The sequence below is a fragment of the Hibiscus syriacus genome, unplaced genomic scaffold, assembly GCF_006381635.1.
Source record: "Hibiscus syriacus cultivar Baekdansim isolate YM2019G1 unplaced genomic scaffold, ASM638163v2 tig00110279_pilon, whole genome shotgun sequence".
Classification (NCBI taxonomy): Eukaryota; Viridiplantae; Streptophyta; class Magnoliopsida; order Malvales; family Malvaceae; genus Hibiscus; species Hibiscus syriacus.
Genome location: NW_024062659.1, coordinates 28,589 through 47,349, shown reverse-complemented (window position 1 = coordinate 47,349; position 18,761 = coordinate 28,589). Strand labels below are relative to the sequence as shown.

At 36.3% G+C, this 18,761-nt stretch overlaps 4 protein-coding genes and 1 pseudogene across 5 annotated transcripts; 2 read left to right on the top strand and 3 right to left on the bottom strand.

Moving 5' to 3' along the window:
* Positions 1-5,259: 5,259 nt before the first annotated feature.
* On the top strand, positions 5,260-7,354 carry LOC120115833 (protein BASIC PENTACYSTEINE2-like). Its single transcript, XM_039136436.1, has 2 exons — positions 5,260-5,351; positions 6,182-7,354. The coding sequence occupies exon 2, from the start codon at positions 6,186-6,188 to the stop codon at positions 7,032-7,034; it is 849 nt and encodes a 282-aa protein (XP_038992367.1). The 5' UTR covers positions 5,260-5,351; positions 6,182-6,185; the 3' UTR covers positions 7,035-7,354.
* A 376-nt stretch (positions 7,355-7,730) lies between these two features.
* LOC120115958 (LEAF RUST 10 DISEASE-RESISTANCE LOCUS RECEPTOR-LIKE PROTEIN KINASE-like 2.2) lies at positions 7,731-8,099 on the bottom strand. The gene has a single exon (XM_039136561.1). It carries the CDS (start codon positions 8,097-8,099, stop codon positions 7,731-7,733), a length of 369 nt encoding a protein of 122 aa, XP_038992492.1.
* Positions 8,100-11,415: 3,316 nt separating this feature from the next.
* Positions 11,416-12,329, top strand: LOC120115834. Of its 2 annotated transcripts, none has more exons than XM_039136437.1 (2): positions 11,416-11,796; positions 11,872-12,329. In XM_039136437.1, the coding sequence occupies exons 1-2, from the start codon at positions 11,515-11,517 to the stop codon at positions 12,130-12,132; spliced, it is 543 nt and encodes a 180-aa protein (XP_038992368.1). In that variant the 5' UTR covers positions 11,416-11,514; the 3' UTR covers positions 12,133-12,329. The 2 variants fall into 2 exon arrangements, with proteins under 2 accessions (XP_038992368.1, XP_038992369.1); XM_039136438.1 differs by having other exon boundaries at positions 11,417-11,766.
* A 96-nt stretch (positions 12,330-12,425) lies between these two features.
* Positions 12,426-13,909, bottom strand: LOC120115957 (annotated as a pseudogene).
* Positions 13,910-17,329: 3,420 nt separating this feature from the next.
* LOC120115956 (putative clathrin assembly protein At1g03050) lies at positions 17,330-18,364 on the bottom strand. The gene is made up of 2 exons (XM_039136560.1): positions 18,185-18,364; positions 17,330-18,067 (listed from the first exon to the last, which is right to left on the bottom strand). Exons 1-2 carry the CDS (start codon positions 18,362-18,364, stop codon positions 17,330-17,332), a joined length of 918 nt encoding a protein of 305 aa, XP_038992491.1.
* Between the last annotated feature and the right edge of the window lie 397 nt (positions 18,365-18,761).

Below are 18,761 nucleotides of genomic sequence, written 5' to 3'. Positions count from 1 at the left end.
TGGTCGTGACTTCTTATTCAGATGAAAAATTATTGATTACAATTGTTGAGGTTTTTGTCCAATAAAAATAGCTAAGTATATTAAATTTTAGACATTTCTCCTGATTTTAGACATATGCGAGGGCTTAAGGTTAAAATTCCATGCTATTTGAGATTTGAGTCAGAGCCTTTCAATCATGTACGGGGAGGTGAGTCCTCAAAGAATGGGTTACATGGTGTAGATTCCCTCCCTGCCATATATGCAACGGTGTTGAAATTTTCATCACTGGCTCAGTATCGGTCTATACCACCTTGTCGTACACCTTTTCTTCTCGGTCAACCTACGGTGAGTGGTTATTTACCCGCTGGAACTGATTCACTAGACATCGTTGCTACGAACGATGATTTTGGTGAATAGATCTATAAAGCCCCTGCAATGATTGAGCTGGAACCACGTGAGCCTACACCTGGTGTGATTGATGTTTTCATCGAAACAAACGGGGAAGATGGTCAGATCATCACCGGCCAGCTGCAAAGTATTATGGTGGGCATTGAAGACTTATTTCTCAAAGCTATCTCCCCACCAGACACAAGGTAAGATATTTTACCTGATTATTACTCAGACTTGTTCAATGCTTTGTGGGACGCATGTGGCACTACTTCCAACAGCGGGCGGGAGACTTTCCCCCTAAAAAATGGCAAGGGGTTTGCAGCTGTCAATGGAACGAAATCTGTGAAGCTGCTTGAAATTCCTCCGGATTCACTAATTCATGCTACCGAACGTTATCTGGCACCATTTGTAGTAAGCGTAAGTGGTGAGCGTCTTGTTAAGATGGTAAAGGATAGAGGAATTATCAAGGACATCATATAGAAAGATGACCTCCCAGGCCTTTTGCTTGATGCTACCTCGTCAGTTACCAATCAATACACGATGCCTCTCTATCTTACTTTTGTCGAAAATGAAGACGAGCAGGAAAGCCAGTTAAACATCGGCAAAAGAAGTACGGGTTGCATTTACGTCTTGATTTCCCCCCGAAGTTCCATCTCTTGTTCCAAATGGAAGTAAGTGATACTTCAACTTTAGTTCGTATTAGAACCGGTCACTGGCCATGCTTAGCTTACGTTGATGATTATTTGGAGGCATTGTTTCTGTCGTAGAAGCCTACAATAGAAAATTGCAGTTTGAGGATACGAGAAAAAAAGTTACATCTGTTAAGAATTCAAACTTCAAACCTGTCGGATGCCATTTTTTTTAAAGGTGATTGCATGAACCAATCAAGTTAAGCTTCAAGATCTACTGCATGCACTTAATAGAAGATGCTGGAATTTGATCTTTAGACACCTATTAGTAGCCTGTAAACGAACCGAACGCACACGAACGGAGGTATGTTCATGTTCGTTCATTTAATAAATAAACGAACATAAACGAACACGAACATAAACGAACAAATTTTTTTTTGTTCATGTTCGTTTATTAAGGAATATAACTTGTTCATGTTCGTTCATTTAATAAATAAACGAACATAAACGACCACGAACATAAACGAACACGAACATAAATGAACACGAACATAAACGAACATAAACGTTGGAGACCCTACCTTCCATTGTTCTTTCATGAAAGATAGTCGACAATGCAAATCAACCAAATCTACAGTGATAAATAGCGTAAGAGCTGATTAGCAGTAATGAAATGTTTGAAGATATCAAATATTTCGATCGATCTTTTAAAGATATTAAATGATTCACATGACTTTAATCTAACGCTATAACATTTATCTTAGTGGTCCATGATTATATATGAACAATCATTTTCGACTACTTTATTCTAATAAATTCATCGGCTAAAAGTTTTGTGATATCAATATCAGACTTTAGTGAGGTTTGTTAATAATGGTCATTTCCGTTGGCAGAGTAGAAAATTTAACAGCATGAAGATTTCGAACGGTACAAATTGGACTACAAGGCAATAACATAGATCCGAAATCCCTTCGATGCTACATATCGTAACTGATATTATTGCTAAACTACCATTCAAAATTTTAATGTACCTAAAGTCTACTCCACAACTAAAGGTCACACAAGAACTATGAAAACAAAAGTTCATTGTTAAAGTGTATTTTCTACTTATTAATGGGTTCTTCCTAGAAAACCCATTACTTCCGCTATTACACTCTTTTTAGAAATTGCATAGAAACATTTGTTTTGTTTTCTAGCAAATTCTATATTTTTCTCTTTGCTGATGTTCATATATTTTCGATTGTTACCTTTATCTTCCTATCTATTTCTAGAAAGAATTATGATGTTTCTTGAGTTTTAGATGTGAAGATACCCGCAATAACTTTATATATCAACTATTAAGTCAAATAAAACAGAGAAAGAGATGAAAATATACCTGTAAAACTTCAGATTGCACTATAATATAACTTGTTTTGAAGCTTTCAGCAATCGTCTACACTCTCCAGTAAACACTAGAGTTTGGGAAAAAAAGGGGGGAAATGAATATAGGTGCGAGGTGCCTCACGGGTTAACATATTGAATTTAATCTCCAAATAAAATTGGCTTAATTATGGAGTTGGTCATCAGAATATCAGATTAATTAATATTTTTAAGATACTTACAAATTGGTCACCAAAATTGATTTAAGAAGATTGGGTTAAACATAAATGAATGAACATAAATGAACATAACCGAACGAACATAAACGAACATAACCGAACGTAAATGAACGAACGAGACTTATGTTCATGTTCGTTCATTTAATTAAACGAACACAAAATCTTGTTCATGTTCGTTCATTTAATAAATAAACGCACATAAACGAACTTCCCGCCGCACGGTTCACGAACGGTTCACTGAACGTTCAGTTCATTTACAGGCCTACCTATTAGGTGTCATTTTTCAAAGGTGATTTCCTGAACCAATTGAACTAAACTTTGAGTTTCACTGCATGCACTAAATAGAAGACATTGGAATTCGAATCCGTAAGCTTGTGGCTGCCGTTATATGAAGGTGATTGCATGAATCAGTTAGGTTAAACTTTGAGTTTAAGTGTCTGCACTTAATGGAAGATGTCGGATGAACCAATCGGGTTGAAATTTGAGTTTCATTGCAGACACTTAACAGAAGATGTCGGAATGCAAATTTCAGCTTGTTAAATGCAGCAGCTTTTTAGAGGTGATTGCATGAATAAATTAAACTTGGAGTTTCGTTGCATGCACTTGATAGAACTTGTAAAATTTTCTGCACATGTTCAAGTTCTTCTTGATGTTATGTGCATTATGTTAGGAAGGGAACTTTTTGCACACATTTGTATGATGTGAGGCAAATTGCCTCCGCCGTATATTATCGCATGACTATGTATTCTTTTGTTATTTTCCATGTATCATAATTTTGTCACTATATTTAACCATTAAAACATATAGAAGCTTGTCACACCTTCAATTAGAGCATCATATACAAGTTCCAAACAAAATATAATGTCACACACGTTTCGAACTTTCCGAAAACTATTGCTTGGGTTGAGTGTTGGGGTGATTCTCGTGGCAGTTCATATCGTATGTAGAGAGCCGCAAACGTCGAGATTTTAACAATTGTGTTAGCAAACTCGAAATGAGTAGGGTCTAGTATTAGAGAACATACGAGGGAAGTGTTAAGGAATGACATGTCATCTTCCTTCCTGTATTTATAGAGGAATATTGGTATTTGATGTCTAAATTAATGGTTAGATTGGTGAAAAGATCTTGTTGATATTCTTAGGACTCAAATAAAATTGTTTAAAGTTTAGATACCAATTTAAAACCTACAGAATTATTTGGGGACATTTGATGTAGTTAACCTTTGATTTATCCCCGACATGAGCATGAAACGTGGGCCCATACTTAAGCATAAAATGTTCGTATCCTACCCTTTGATTTATCTTACCTGCACTTTGATGTCCACCACAAACGACTTTGAACGTTTTTTTTTACAAACTAACATATAATAAAATATAAAATGATGAAAATATTTATGAAATATTAAAAGTTTTAAACATTTATTTTGAAAAAATCTTCAATTGTATCTCATCTATTTTAGTATTTTATTATTTTTAGAATATACTTTTAATAAAATTAAATTTTTTATTAATTAAACGACTTCTATGGTAAAAGTTTTTTTTTATTCTTTGAGATATCGGATTTGAGTAACTTGAATATTTACGAGTTTAATATTCAATATCAAATGATTAATAATTATCTTTAAACTAATATTATCTTGTATTTAGCTCGTATTAATAAAATATACTAAACAAAATTTATATCTTATTAATCTTAACTTTAATTTTTCTTTGAAATAAACAATATAATAAAATTTCACTATTTTAAGTTTATTCACACTAAATTTAACTTTTTAATCATAAATCCAAGTACAATAGCAATAAAAAAAAGTCTGGGTAAATTACACCGTTCCCTTTTTTATTCACTCAACTTTCAATTTTTATATCATGTTCATTAAACTTTACGAATTAAATTATTTTACTCACTTCACCGTTAAATTTGTAACAACCGGATGATGTGACTTTTTTATGAATATATCACAATGATATATATTTTTATTAATATTTAATTATGACATGTAATATTTAAAATAAAAATAAAAATTCTTAAATTTCTCCACTGCCATTGCTCAAAATCTCTCCACCATTTCCCTTCCCTTTTTGATCTCTCCAACAGCATCAATCATCGAATCTTTTATGAGTTCCGACCTCTGCTTCATCCCAACATCATCTCGATGCTCTCATCGATTGGGTTTTGAGAGTAAAGATCAAATTGAAGGAAGAGATGTAAAGTTGTGAGCCTTTGGGGTTAAGGATGGCATATTCTTTAAGGAGATTTTTTTTGAATGAAGAAAGAAGAAAAGGGATAGAAAAGAAAAAATATATATATTTTTGTAATTTAAACTAAAATTACACCGTTTTGATTTAAATTTCATTTCTTTTAGAGATATAAAATTACGTCGTTGATTACTTAATGATATAGTGACCAAAATAAGAATAATTTTAAAGTTCAGTGAATAAATTAAAAAAATTTAAAGTTTGATGAATAAATTAAGAAATAAATTAAAGTTCAATGAGAAATAGTATAATTTATCCAAAAGTTATCAAACAAAAATATCTGAAATCCTAAATGTTTATTTTATCTCTTTATACTTTAGTCTCTTTCCTTTCTCCCTTTCTCTTTCATAGTTTCCCTTTAATTTTCTCATATCTCTCTCTCTCTTATCTCTTTTTAGTTATTTTTTCCTCTGAGTTTTCTCTCTCCTCTTTCTCTCTCCTCTTTCTCTCTCCAGAAAGGGCAAGCCCTAAAGATCCATCTACACGGACTACATCCCAAAGTAAGATTTTATCTTTCCTCTCACTTAAATCTCCCTTTCATTCCTTTTATTTTATTTTCCATTTGGTGGCTTCTTTATCTCTCATTGCTTTCCCTTTTCTAATTATTTTTTTGGAATTATGGGTCCCAACTCATTTGTTACACTATTAATATATTTTGTTTATTTATCATTTGTTTGTTTGATTTGAGCTTTGATGGTGGGATTTTGAATTAGGTCTAGGGTTCTGATGAAGTTCCCAATTTGAAATCCTAAAACACCAAAGATTCAATTTTCCCCATAAATATTTTGTTTTTGTGTTTTGTATGCCTTATTTAGTAGATCTGATTATGGGTTTTGATGCATGGAAAGTTTTGATGTTGGGAAAATGTGGGCAATTATAACATAGTTTGAATCTGAAAGTTTCCAATTTTTTTCTATATTGGTATCATTAGATTTCCATTTTTGCTTCTTTGGAATCTTATTTTTTCTCCCATATCTTCTATATACTGGATGTGCGAAAATGTGGATATTCCCTCTTGAAATTTAGCTTAAATTTTTTTTCCATTTGTTTTCTCAGGAATCAAACAGATTATTTGTCATTTGAATTTTTTGATGTTGTTTGTGTGATCGTTATCTATCTTTGTATGTAATTGGATCTGATCTCCCGTCATGTAACCGCAACGCATTTCATTGTTGAAGCCTTGGACTCTGTTTTGATGTTTCCTTTTTTTTCTTTCAATTTAGCTTCTATTTTGTATGCATTATTCGTCGGTATTTGAATGGCGTTGATGGAATAATTTGAATCGTGGGAAAAGGTTAATAATTCTGTTGTGTTGTTTAACTATATGTAGCTTCATGGATGATGATGTGTTAAATATGCGTAATTGGGGTTACTATGAACCGTCCTTTAAAGGACATCTCGGTCTGCAGCTAATGTCGAGCATGGTTGAACGGGACACGAAGCCCTTTATTACCGGTCGTGACCCCAATCTCATGGTTACTACCAATGCAGCCTTTCACCCTCGGGATTGTGTTGTTTCTGAGGCACATATCCCCATGAATTATGTTCGGAATAGTTGGACTAATGATAGAGAGAAGCTTTTTAGCGTGTTTCCGGCCACTGGCCCCAGTTATGGCATTCTTCCTGAAACCTCGACAGCTCATTCATTGTCGAATTTGCAGCCACCACCTGATTCTTCAACAAGAGATGAGATGGTGGTGAGTAGAGTCGAAGAGCTGCCAGCTAGTAAGGATGGTGTTCAGCCGAGGAAAAGGCAAGATGGGGCTGTCCCTAAGATGCCAAAGGCCAAAAAGCCTAGGAAGCCAAATGAAAATGCCAATTCTACAGTTCAACGTTCGAAGCCAGCAAAGAAGAGTATCGATTTTCAAATAAATGGGTTCGACATGGATATTTCAGGTATTCCGATTCCGGTTTGCTCCTGCACTGGAACCCCTCAGCAATGTTATCGATGGGGCTGTGGTGGTTGGCAATCTGCTTGTTGTACCACAAACGTTTCCATGTATCCGTTGCCAATGAGCACCAAAAGGCGTGGTGCAAGGATAGCTGGCCGGAAAATGAGTCAGGGGGCATTCAAGAAGCTCCTCGAGAAACTCGCAGCTGAAAATTATAACTTTAGTAATCCAATTGATTTGAGGAGCCATTGGGCAAGACACGGTACCAACAAGTTTGTCACTATTAGGTAGCTTTAAACTCCGTGGTAATGATAGTTGAGCTTCATCACTTATGGTCTGCTTCACTTGTATATACTCATGTGGCCACCGTGGTTCTTTCAAACTCTGTAGTTTTTCTTTTATGCTTATGCTTTAAGAACATCCATTTATTCCGGTCACAGACTTTTAATTTTCGAATGAGTTTTTGTTTGCCGGATCTTGTTCGGATAACCCCCTTTCGGTCACCTGGAAAGTCTGATTAAAGACTGGCAGCCAATCCCTGCTTTCCCTTGCTATCTTTTAACCGACATGTATGACATTTTTGCATTTATGTTTAAACTTTTTGAAAGTCTTATCGTTTGATATGTTGTTCCAACATCTTTCATATGTTAAATTTACTGTATGTTTCAAATTTTCCGATATCAGATCCACTGTCATCCCTAGGTGTGTGTTTTTTTTCCGAGGAATATAGTTGTTGATAGCCTAGGATTTAGCCATATGCCAACGAGAATTTAGCCATGTCAAATCTGCTGTAAGAATCGAAGAAGCTGCAGATTTTTGTCAAATTAGGGAAGTGTTCGTTATACGAGTTTGTGAAGAACATATACAAACGAAGTACATATGAAAGCTTAGACTGGTGAAGAGCTTTAATGGTGAGTTACAGTAGCAAGTTGAAAGAATTGTAGTGGAGAAATGCTTTGATATTACTACGAGCTTCTCTCCACTGTCTCAGGTAATAGCATCTCTTTCGGACTCTGGTGTTGTTTCACACAGGTATTCAGCCAAGACTGGTTTGGGAGGCATTTCCAGATCATCGAGGTTCGTTTGTAACATTTCCAGGACTCTGGTCATGGAGGGGCGATCCGATGGTGGAGTTTGAGTGCACCATAATCCGATTATGAACAACTTTTGGGCTATTAATACACCACTTTCTGTCAGGTTCTCGAACTCTAAATCTCCCCTCTCCTTTAGTTCATAGACCCAGTTAGGAAAATGCACTTTGCTCGAATTGATTGCATCGACGTCTACATGCCTTCTTCCGCATGCCATTTCTAGCATCATCATTCCGGAACTGTAAACATCGGATTTGCATAACATGGCCTTGAAATCATCAATTCAGGTGCCGTATACCCCATTGTTTCACTTTTTCCGTACAATGTCATGAAATCATGCTTGTTCGGGTACAATATCGCTGGCCCGAAATCTGAAACTCTGGGTCTGAGATTCTCATCCAACAGTATATTTTGAGGCTTAATATCTAACAATGCCACCTTCAATCTCGACACTCAACGGACCATCTCATCCGAAATCCTAATTCCTGCATCTTCAATGCCGTTTTATAGGAGACGTACTCCGGTAACGGTTCTTCGTAATAGTAGGCACTGCATCGATGACCTTACATGTTTTCGGGACATCGGACGAGGTCAATCGAGACCAACTCATATTGACATAAACATCAGATGAATTTTGACTCAAACATGGTACTCTGTTGTCACCAACCAAATTGTTGGTATCGTTCGAAGAACATCGAACATAGCTTATAGTATACGAGTAACTAATATTAACCGACATGTATCGATCATCCATTTCGATCTTCCCCATCGATAACGATCGGTACGGTGGGCCGCAATTGCCGTTGGCCAAATTAACGTCGGCGAGGTGAATCGTGTGATCGTCGTAGGTGATTCACTTGACGTAGTATAATCTGGCGTGGAAGTTCATCATTGTCCTGTTGTTTCAGCAGTAGAGTTGGAAATCGTGATCGTTGCAGGTTAATCGGAAAGGGTAACGAATTATGTTATACTTATATTTATAGTAGAACATTTTTATTTTAAATAACGTTTGAATTTATTCTAAATTCTTAATTGTTTCTTTGGGGAAATTGAATAATAAAATGATTGAGTATGAATCGACAACTTCATGTCATGGTTCCAACAATGTGGATGAGATTGAAAATCAAGTTATTGCTGAAGTTTTTGGTCCTGAAAGATATGGTCGAGTTCGTTGCCAGGGATCATTCGTTACCCCATCCAAATATTTTGGATTCAGTTCGTCTCAGTACATGCCATCACAGAGTCAATCTTCTCAATCAGAAGTTATTCGATTGAAACAATAGATGACTGAGATGGATGAAAATTTTGCACAAGTAAAAGCCGAAGTTGGAGATAGAAAAGCAGAACGAGAAGCGAGAGAAGAGAGAGAAACAACATATCAGCTAAAATATGATTAACTTCAAAAACAACTTGAAGATGTGAAGCAGATGATGCAGCAATTAAAACTGTGAAATTCACCACCCTAGGTGATTGTTAGGTTCATGCTCAGTTTATTATAGTTGTTGAACGATATACATTTCACTTAATGTTGAACTATATTACATTTGACTTAATGTTGAACTACATTACTTGAATGGTTTGTAAACTTTATTTATTTATGTTTTAAGTACTTAATTTGAGACATATCAAGGTTGTTATTGGATGTTAACTGTTACACGATATGTTAAATTTGGGCAATAAAGAGTATAAAATGAACATTTGTAAATGATTCTTGATTAACAAAGTTTAAGGATGAAAAATGAGGAGTACACATTTGCGGCGTTTATATAAAAAATGTCGTTAAATATCATAACCTTTATAGAAAAAACGCCGCTAAATATAATAACCTATTGCAGCGTTTATACAAAAAACACAGTTGAATATCATAACCTTTAGCGGCGTTTATACAATGCCGCTATATGTCATAATCTGTTGCGGCATTTGTACAAAAAGCCGCTAAATTTCCACACTTGTTACGGCGTTTTGAAAACAAACGCCGCTAAAAGTAAGAACCTATTGTGGCGTTTTCCATTTACAAACACCTCTAATGTTTGTGGCATTTTTGCGGTGCTTTTGTTTCTGTCAGGAATACTTTTTGCGGCGCTTAAAAACGTCGCTATATGATTGAAAAAATGCCGCTATAGCCCTATTTTGTTGTAGTGATACAATGTTGTTTTAGTTAAGGATGTTTTCTAATACGTAAACTGTTCATAATACGAACACATATATTTATGATTTTAACCGATTTAATTTGGGGTAAAGTACACAAATGGTCCATCGACTATAGAGTATTGTTTTATTAATTTACTCGACTATTAAAAGTTACAAGACGATCATCTGATTATATAATGTTATTTTGTTAAGTCCCTCAAATATTAAAAATTATAAAATGGTCATTCGACTATTCATTATGTCTCAAACTCGTCATTTCCCGTTAAAAAATTGATGGTTGTCTAGGTCGGACGTTAATGTGATGATTGAAATATAATAGTCGTTTGAAATAATGAGATAAAATTTTATTATATCATAATCAACAAGTCAACGTTCAACTTAGAATACCATAATTTTTTAACAGAAAAAGAGGAGTTTGAAACATAATGAATAGTTGGTGACCATTTTGTAACTTTTAGTAGTCGACGGACTCAACAAAGTAACACTTTATAGTCGACGGACTCAACAAATAATGTCCTCAAACTATGACCCTTGTTATAAATTAGCCCCCCAAGAGTTGAACATTCCAATAACTTACCCAAAATCATTCGATAGTTTGGGGATGAAATTTGATCATTTAAAAGTTTGGAGACATATAGAATGAGGGTCATAGTTTAGGAACGAATTTGGAATGTTTAAAGTTCTTGGGTCAATTTACTGATCATTTTTAATAGTTTGATAAAGTTTAATGAATATTTTGTAACATTTAATATATATGATGTAGTTTATTCTAAGGTAAATTGCATATTTAGTACATAAACTATTAATTTTAGTATGTTTTAGTACTTAAACTTTTAATTTTTTTAAAAAAACATAACTAACGTTTAGTTTTTGTTTCATTTTAGTAACTCACCTTTAAAAACTTAATGGACGGGTTGACGGGGCATAGGTGGACTGACGACAATCCGAACGGTGGATCACAAGAGAATAACAAGTAGACCAATATAGTCCAGTTTTAGACTCATCAGACAGTTGATGAAGGAGATCGGAGGATGAAGAAGTTGAAGAGTTCATCATCAATTTAGAGAGATTGATATATTTTTCGATAAAACAGATGTCAGAATCACATTCGGTGGATCAAAAAGTTACAGACTGAAAAGTTTGAGCTTCATTGGCCGATGGATATGACGACCGTAGACATGACAACCATAAGTCTGTCCATTAGTCTTTAACGTCGAGTACTAAAATGAAATAAAAACGCAACCTTAAGTATATTTGAAAAAACTAAAAGTTTAGATAGCAAAACGAACCAAAACTAATAATTTAGATCTAAACACGTAATTTACCCTTTATTCTATAATATATTTCTCGGGAGGGACCTTTGATGGTGTATAACTGTACAACCGATCCCACACGGGCTTGTCTCTCTCTTTGTCTTTGCTTGTGCTTCTTTTGATGCTCCCTTTCTCTTCTTTTTCTTCTTCTTTATTTTCCGTTATATCTCTCGCCGTTACGATACAAAGTAAGATTTTCCTGTCTCCATCGGTGCCATGAGCTTCACTCCCTCTTGTTTCTCCCCACAATTCCCTTCTCTCGATATAAAGGAAAGTGGAGTTCCTCTGAGGCGGCGGAGCTGGGAGTCGGGACTCGACGGTGGTGGAATGGACATGGACATCCTCCGGCAACCGAATGCTGTGGAATTGGACGTCGATTTCTTCTGGCCCGTCGAACATCCCGTGGAACCTCAAGATGAAGATCGGCCTGTGAAATGCCCCATGTCTGCTTCTTCTTCTTCCATGGGTGTACGTGACACTTTTACTTTGCAATCATTGGTAATCAGTAATGGCGGTTTTGCTTTAGAATAATCATTTCCTTATGATATTTGAAGTATGTATTGTTTTTTGAAGGGTGGAAAAGCGCACGAAGAAAGGGTCGCAGCAGAGAGTTCGTGGAAGAGATCGGAGCAACCGAAGATGGTGAATAACAGAAATGTGGCAGTGACGGCGGCGGAGCCACCGGTAAGAGCGATACGTAAAAGGCATCACATGCTCACCTGTGACAACAACGTATCGGCGGAGCCTCTTATCGGAAAGCATGCTCCTCCTCCAATTCCACCATCTCAGACTCTTGTCATTTCTCAAATGCTTAAGCAATTCGACCAAGATTAAATCATTCGAAAAGGAAAATAGCGATCTCTTTTTTCCCCCAATCTTGTAATGTTTTAGTTTCAAATGCACTTGGAGAGCTGAGAAAAATTGAAACTTTTCCTGGGAAAATCCTTGAAAAATGATAATGTAGCCCAGGCTTCGTAATGCAGTACCAGCATATTGAGATCCATTACGTATATTATCTATATTTGAAGTTTTTATTAACGAGGAGCTCAAAAAATTAATATCGGTCGAATATTGATTACTAAAATGTGTTTAAATTTGCATGGACCATTTGACCTCAATGTTTCTATCTAAACCACCGTGCAGTCTTGGTTTTGCGATTTTCCATACGAGCTTTGTTCCAGGACCAGCTGTGATGAATTATCGGAGCCTGGTGGAGGTAGGAATACTCCGGTGCTGGAAACAGGTTGATGAGGTGGAGGATGCCTTGGAGGAGGAGCCGGCCAAGTGGTCATACCAGGTGGGATGGGAACCGGTGCCGGGAAAGGAATTGCAGGAGCAACTGGAGCAGGCACAAAGAAAGGTCGAACACCATTCGGAGGTGGAGTTTGTGGCTGAGTTGTTGGTACCACTGCATAATGCTTGGGACCGGCAGCAGGTCGGAAATGATTGGGCGGTCTATTACGTGCCAGACCCTCCTGTGAAGACTGAGAAAGCATAGGTAAAGGAAGTCTCTGATTGCCGGACACAAACTTCCTCGGTTGATACTTGGTAAAGGTAACAAGTATACGTTGGTTTTGGACAGAGGGCAGGGCATGCTTGGCAAAACCAGCTGATTTCCTTCCATTACAAGGAGCGATCTGCATGATAGTTAGGAAATAACACAATCTAAGGACCATAAAACAAAACAAAAGAATCCTATGGAACTCGAAATATCTTTGAAGCGTTAATACCAGTTTTCAGGATCGACTAAATGCTTAAATTCCAAACATGCACAAATTTTTAAGGATCGAATGTGTTCATATCCGGAAATGGAAAAACGATTACCCGGGTGCAAGAGAAAGCTTTAGAGAGCCTCGAAAGTCCTCGGGATGATCAACTGCAATTACCCTTCCGAAAGTAATGTTGCACTCAGTCAAGAACAGGAGGCAAACAGGCTTTCCGAACCAAGGTGGCCACGTGCGAGGCTGCAAATGATCCCCCTAGAAAGAAAAAGCCACCATAGCTGCATCCTTAAAGCTTAACTCGTTTTGTATAAAACCACAAGAAGCACCATCTTTACCAACCTCATTATAGACATCGATGATGCAAGAGTCGGGCTTTGCAGTCATAACTTGCAATTCGACCAAACGTTCAATAGCATCTTGCAGCAAGGCAGGAATGGCTTCCGTCGTCCAATCTGCTAAACCTCAAACAAATTCAAAAGGAATTAAAATCATTCATTAAAGAAAGATTAAATACATAGAAACGTGCCTTTGGAAGTCCCTGCAGCAGCATCTAGAGGTGCTTCTGCAATTGGAAGGCCCAATTGAATCATCTCTCAGCCGTGTCCCTTCATGGGTTATTTCAAAGCCACGTCTGTCTGATCTGTTTCTCGTCAAATTGTCACATAATGCTAGTAAAAGAAATACCATCACCTTCGACCTATGGTAGCCGGACTCTTGAGGGTAGAGTTAACATAATCAAGGAAACAACTAGAAGTTCCCAAAAGGAGAACTTGCCTTGAAATTGTCCTCTTGTCCTTGCAGCCCTAAGATCATTTACCAATGAAACGAGATTTGAAACTTCCTTCTCATCAAACAGCTCCTCATACAATTTTAGGCCATCCACCACATTGACCTTATAATAAAAACATCGTCACATGAGGGGTATAAACAAAATAAGGGAAAAGGAGCAAGAAGCTATTGTTTTATCTAGAATTTCACAATATATTATCATCGAAGTCAAAGGAATTGCCATATTTCCATCAAAAACCTCGTTACCAACAAAAGTTGTAGGACTCGTAGCAAGATTCAGCTTTCCATTCTGACTTTGGGAGGAATGTAAGTTATTCTCTGAAAGATCATTCGCAAAAGAAAATTAATATAACAGCACATACTGAGCTAAATGTAAAACTCTAATGCATTCAAAGAGAGCAAAATTCCCGAGCTCCGAGTGTTTCAAACATGCGACAACAACTAAATACTAACGAGTTCCAAGTGTTTCAGATAATATACCTAATCCGAAACTCAAGTTACAATGTTGGATATAAGATATATGTTCAAAATTACTTTAATCTCCTACACCCAATATAAGTTTTTATCAAAGAACAAAAAGGCTACTTCCTTGCTTCTGATAATATGTCTAATCCAAGAAAGAAGCAAATCTGGCAACCTATGTTACTCAAACTCAAGTGAGAGTGTCAACTATAAGCATGTCTGCATATGACCAAAAATGGATTCGTACAAAATACTTAAAAAGAGTCATATTCCCATACCCATATGCAAATATGGGTCCAACACGAGTGTCGGGGTTACGGATAAGGTAGTAAACAGTTCCAATGTCAACAATATCGACACCCAAAATCCTTCAGGTTCTTTAGATATAGAAAAATTGATAATGTTCAAGATCCTTGAAGAGTCATATCTCGTACCAGTACACGATCGAATAAGCTAGTAAACAGTTTCTAACTCAACAATTCAACACCCAAAATCCTTTAGATATACAGATTTCAATTACCTACACAACAAGCCATGGTATAATTCGATAACAAATTCAGGATTCACCACAATGTGAGGCAAACAGATACAAAAGAAAGAAACATGAAGCAAGTAGTTAACCTGATTTATCCTCCACATTCCCCACCTCAGCACTCAACATCCTCACCTTTCGCAGCCACTCCATCATTCCTCTCTGAAACAGTCGATTTCACATCACTATCCGCCATAGAGTTCGGCATTTCTTTAGACACCAGCTCTACCCTATTTCCCTTGAACCCAGAGGTTAGTCTTTTATATTCCTTTTTCCCCCGACTGTCCCTCGATCATGGAGCCTTTGCCTCCGCCTCCGCCTCCACGCTGCCTGTTGGAGTGCACACGAGACGTCGGTGACCGGAAAGTACTGCTGCATATGGAGCACGGGATTCCAGCTATATCTCCTCTGCTGAATGGAAACAATGACGGCATCATACTTACCAGCCTCCCCAATCTCAAGCAGATGATGGCAAAGTAAGTCGGTCATGGCATTGACGGCGGCGAATTCCCCGCATAACCAATGGATAAACCCATCATTCTCGTCAGGGGAACATTATTGCTGCTGTTGTTGGATTTCTCCTCCGACGGCAGCAGCTCTAGCTGGAGGCGCTAGAAACTGCATTTTATCAGATGAAACTACGTTTCCTGATTGCATTACAACGTATATAAATTTAAAAAATCACAAAACAAAATTCTGATAGCTCAAAACGATTCACTGTTTCCTTCAAGGATTTGCAATGAGAAAAGAAATGGGTAGCTAAGGGACAAAGCAACAAACAGAAAAAGCAAAAGCAAAAGCAAAAGAAGGCAGAATTGGAGTCGGTTTTGTCTAGTTTAGCTAAGATCTGGAAGACTGGAACATGGATGTTTGGCCTTTGCTTTTGCTGTGTGTTCTTCGAGATGATTGATGGGTTTTAATATCAAAAAGGAAAAACAAAGAGATCTAAAGATTTGGGTTTTTAGTGCATATGTTGGATCGAAAGTAAAGCGAGAAAAAGAAGACTTTCTGGTGTGAAGAGGTGAAGAAGAATTGGATTTCTTTTTCACTTGAAGTGACTTCATTTATTACTATTAGTGTTTTAAGTTGAGAATCTCTGAACTCGAGGTTTTGGGGTTTAACGACTTGACTCATATATAGGTTTTGACTGAGTCGGTTATGATTATGATGATTAAAGAAAAACTCTTAGGGCTGAAATATGTTATTTTTGAAAAATATTATATAATTAAGATTATTTAGATAATATAAGAGAATTAGTTTGAATGAAAGTAAAAAAATATAAGGGTAAATTATGAATTTAGTATCTAAATTATCAGTTTTGATCCGTTTTAGTTCTTAAATTTTTAATTTATTTAAAACCATACTTAAATTTTAGTTTTTTGTTTCATTTTAGTTTCATTGTTCAAAATTTAACGTTAATTTTTAAAAATATTGAAATTTTAGGTACTAAAACGAACCAAACTGATAGTTTAAACACTAATTGCGTTAAGTTTTTAAGGACATGGTACTAAAATAAAATAAAAATTAAAAATTATATATGATTTAAAAAACTAAAGTTAGGTACTAAAACGAAATATAAGTTTACCCAATATATAATCTATTTCATTATTTAGGTACTGTATGTTTAGTTTACCCAAAATATAATCTATTTCATATTAACTGAGGATAGAAAACATAATTTGAGTATATCTCTTGTTATGATTCTTTAATTAAGTAATTATCTTTATAAATAAATTGTAGTGATTCGAGATGAAATAAGATTATGAGATTTTTTATAATTTTTATTTTCTATATTAGTGAAAATCTATTATTAAGTCTTTGATTAAATTTTACATCTAAAATTCTGATATTTATTTTATTATATATGTTATTATCTTTTAATATTAAATTATTATTTATAAACTTATACAATCAAATTAATTAATTTATATGTAAATTCATAATTTTAAGTCAAATTAATAAATTGAAAATTGAAAATAATTTATACAGGAATCAAGTGATTTTAGTGGTTAAAATAATAGTTGTTATTTTTTGAGGTTTCAGGTTCAAGCATCTATAGAATATTTAAGTGTTTATTGTCAAATGATTGGAAATATTTAAAACATATACTACCCCTTGGAATCATCCTACATTAATGGGAAAAGAATTTCAGATAATTTATTGATTCAAATAAATATTCGATTCTTTATTCAATTTATTTAATCATCAAATTCAATTGTGATTATATAAAATTATAGTAATATTTAGAAAAAGTAAATATTTTTAATTTAAAAATTCAAGCCCGCAGTATATTTATTTTAAAAACCTAAATGAATAGAATAATCATATTTTTAATGTAATGGATTGATGAACTCAATGAAGAAAGTTGTAACCAAAATCAAATTCCCCATGAATATTTAGGGTAACTGAAAACATATTTTGCAGACTCGAAAGGATTATGAACTTCAATCTTCCATTCTTCTTTCCCACCACTTCCATGGGTGTGGTCGTTGAATCCATCAATTGAAGCTTCCAATATATCTTCCTAGTTCTCAGTTTCATCATCATGTGCACGATCATCGAGCAGGATCAACGGCTCCCTTTCTTCATGATCATCTTCATCGACCTTCTCAGGCGTTGACGAGGAAGAAGAAGCTCGATGATCATCTTCATCTGTTTGTTCCCACATGCTTTTGATGAAAATTTCAAGAGCATGGATTTGAATCAATGGGATCCGATCCACGAATGGGTATTCGTAGGATCCACAGACTCCCATGAGCTTACACCATTGATAAAACTCCCACAGCTGATTCCCTTGCAAGGCCGCTTTCTTGTATATCCCGAAAGCCGATAGGCATCTCCGGTAAGGCATCGGGAACAGGTTTTCCAACACAATGACGATGTCCTTTCGGAACACGGTGTAGCATACGAAGCTGTCCCGAATGATGTGTTTCATCGCCGTCTGAATCAGGAAGCTTCGGGCTGCTATACCAGTCGGCCGGCAATCGATGACTCGGTCGATCAGGCTTTGTATCCGTTGCAACACCTCGAGCACCGTTCCGACTTCTTCCGTTTCGTCATCCGGCGAACTTTCCGGCACCCCGGAGTGATGATTATCTTCGTTGGAGACTTCGTCAAGCAAATGAGCGTACGACCGGATAAACATGGTGAAACTTCCGGGATTCGAGGACGAAACGTCCTGGAAACGACAAGGGTACAAGCAGATGGAACCGTTGGATCGGTTGATCAAGAGTTCGGTTCGAAAAGAGCTGTCTCCGGGCAACTAACGAAGCAGCCGGTGAAGGAGGAATAAGCACTTCAACGCGACTCGCCAGCTTCGGGTCTTCCCGAAACGACGAGCGAAGCTGAGCTAGAAAGCTCGACAACAAGGCGGTGACACGGCGAATATCTTCTGAAGCTGATGGAAGTATTTATCCGCCAAAGGCAAGTCAGTGGGAGCCGTGGCCTTTACGAGGATGAGATCAACGCTGCCGAGGCCACCGATGGTGGCTAATTTAGCATAGTTGACGCATGTATGCTCTTTTAAAGCGTTGAAAGCTTGTTGGAATCGCCTGTTCATGACTTCCAAGGAAATCCCAAGAGTTTTCTTTTTGTGTTATGGGGTCGATGTGCATGAAAATGATGGCGGGGGGAGATTGGTTATTTAGGGTTAATTATTTATATAGGAAAAGGGTCTCGAGATTTACACTTGTAGTAGTGTACCTTGGAATGATCGAAAGTAAGCCTACGATTACAACAAATCTGTGTTTCGTTTCTAACAATTTCGTTATCAACAAGTAGGGAGAAGGAAAGATCATTGTGTTTGTTTTATGATTTTCTTTTCATGTATATTTGTGATGAGGTTAGTATGGTGTTGAGATGGCATGTAATGACCGAAAACCCTAAGGTGGCGTTTGGTTCGCTGAAATGTTTTTGAGGGAATTGGAATCTGTGAAGGAATTGAAATCTGTCAAGAA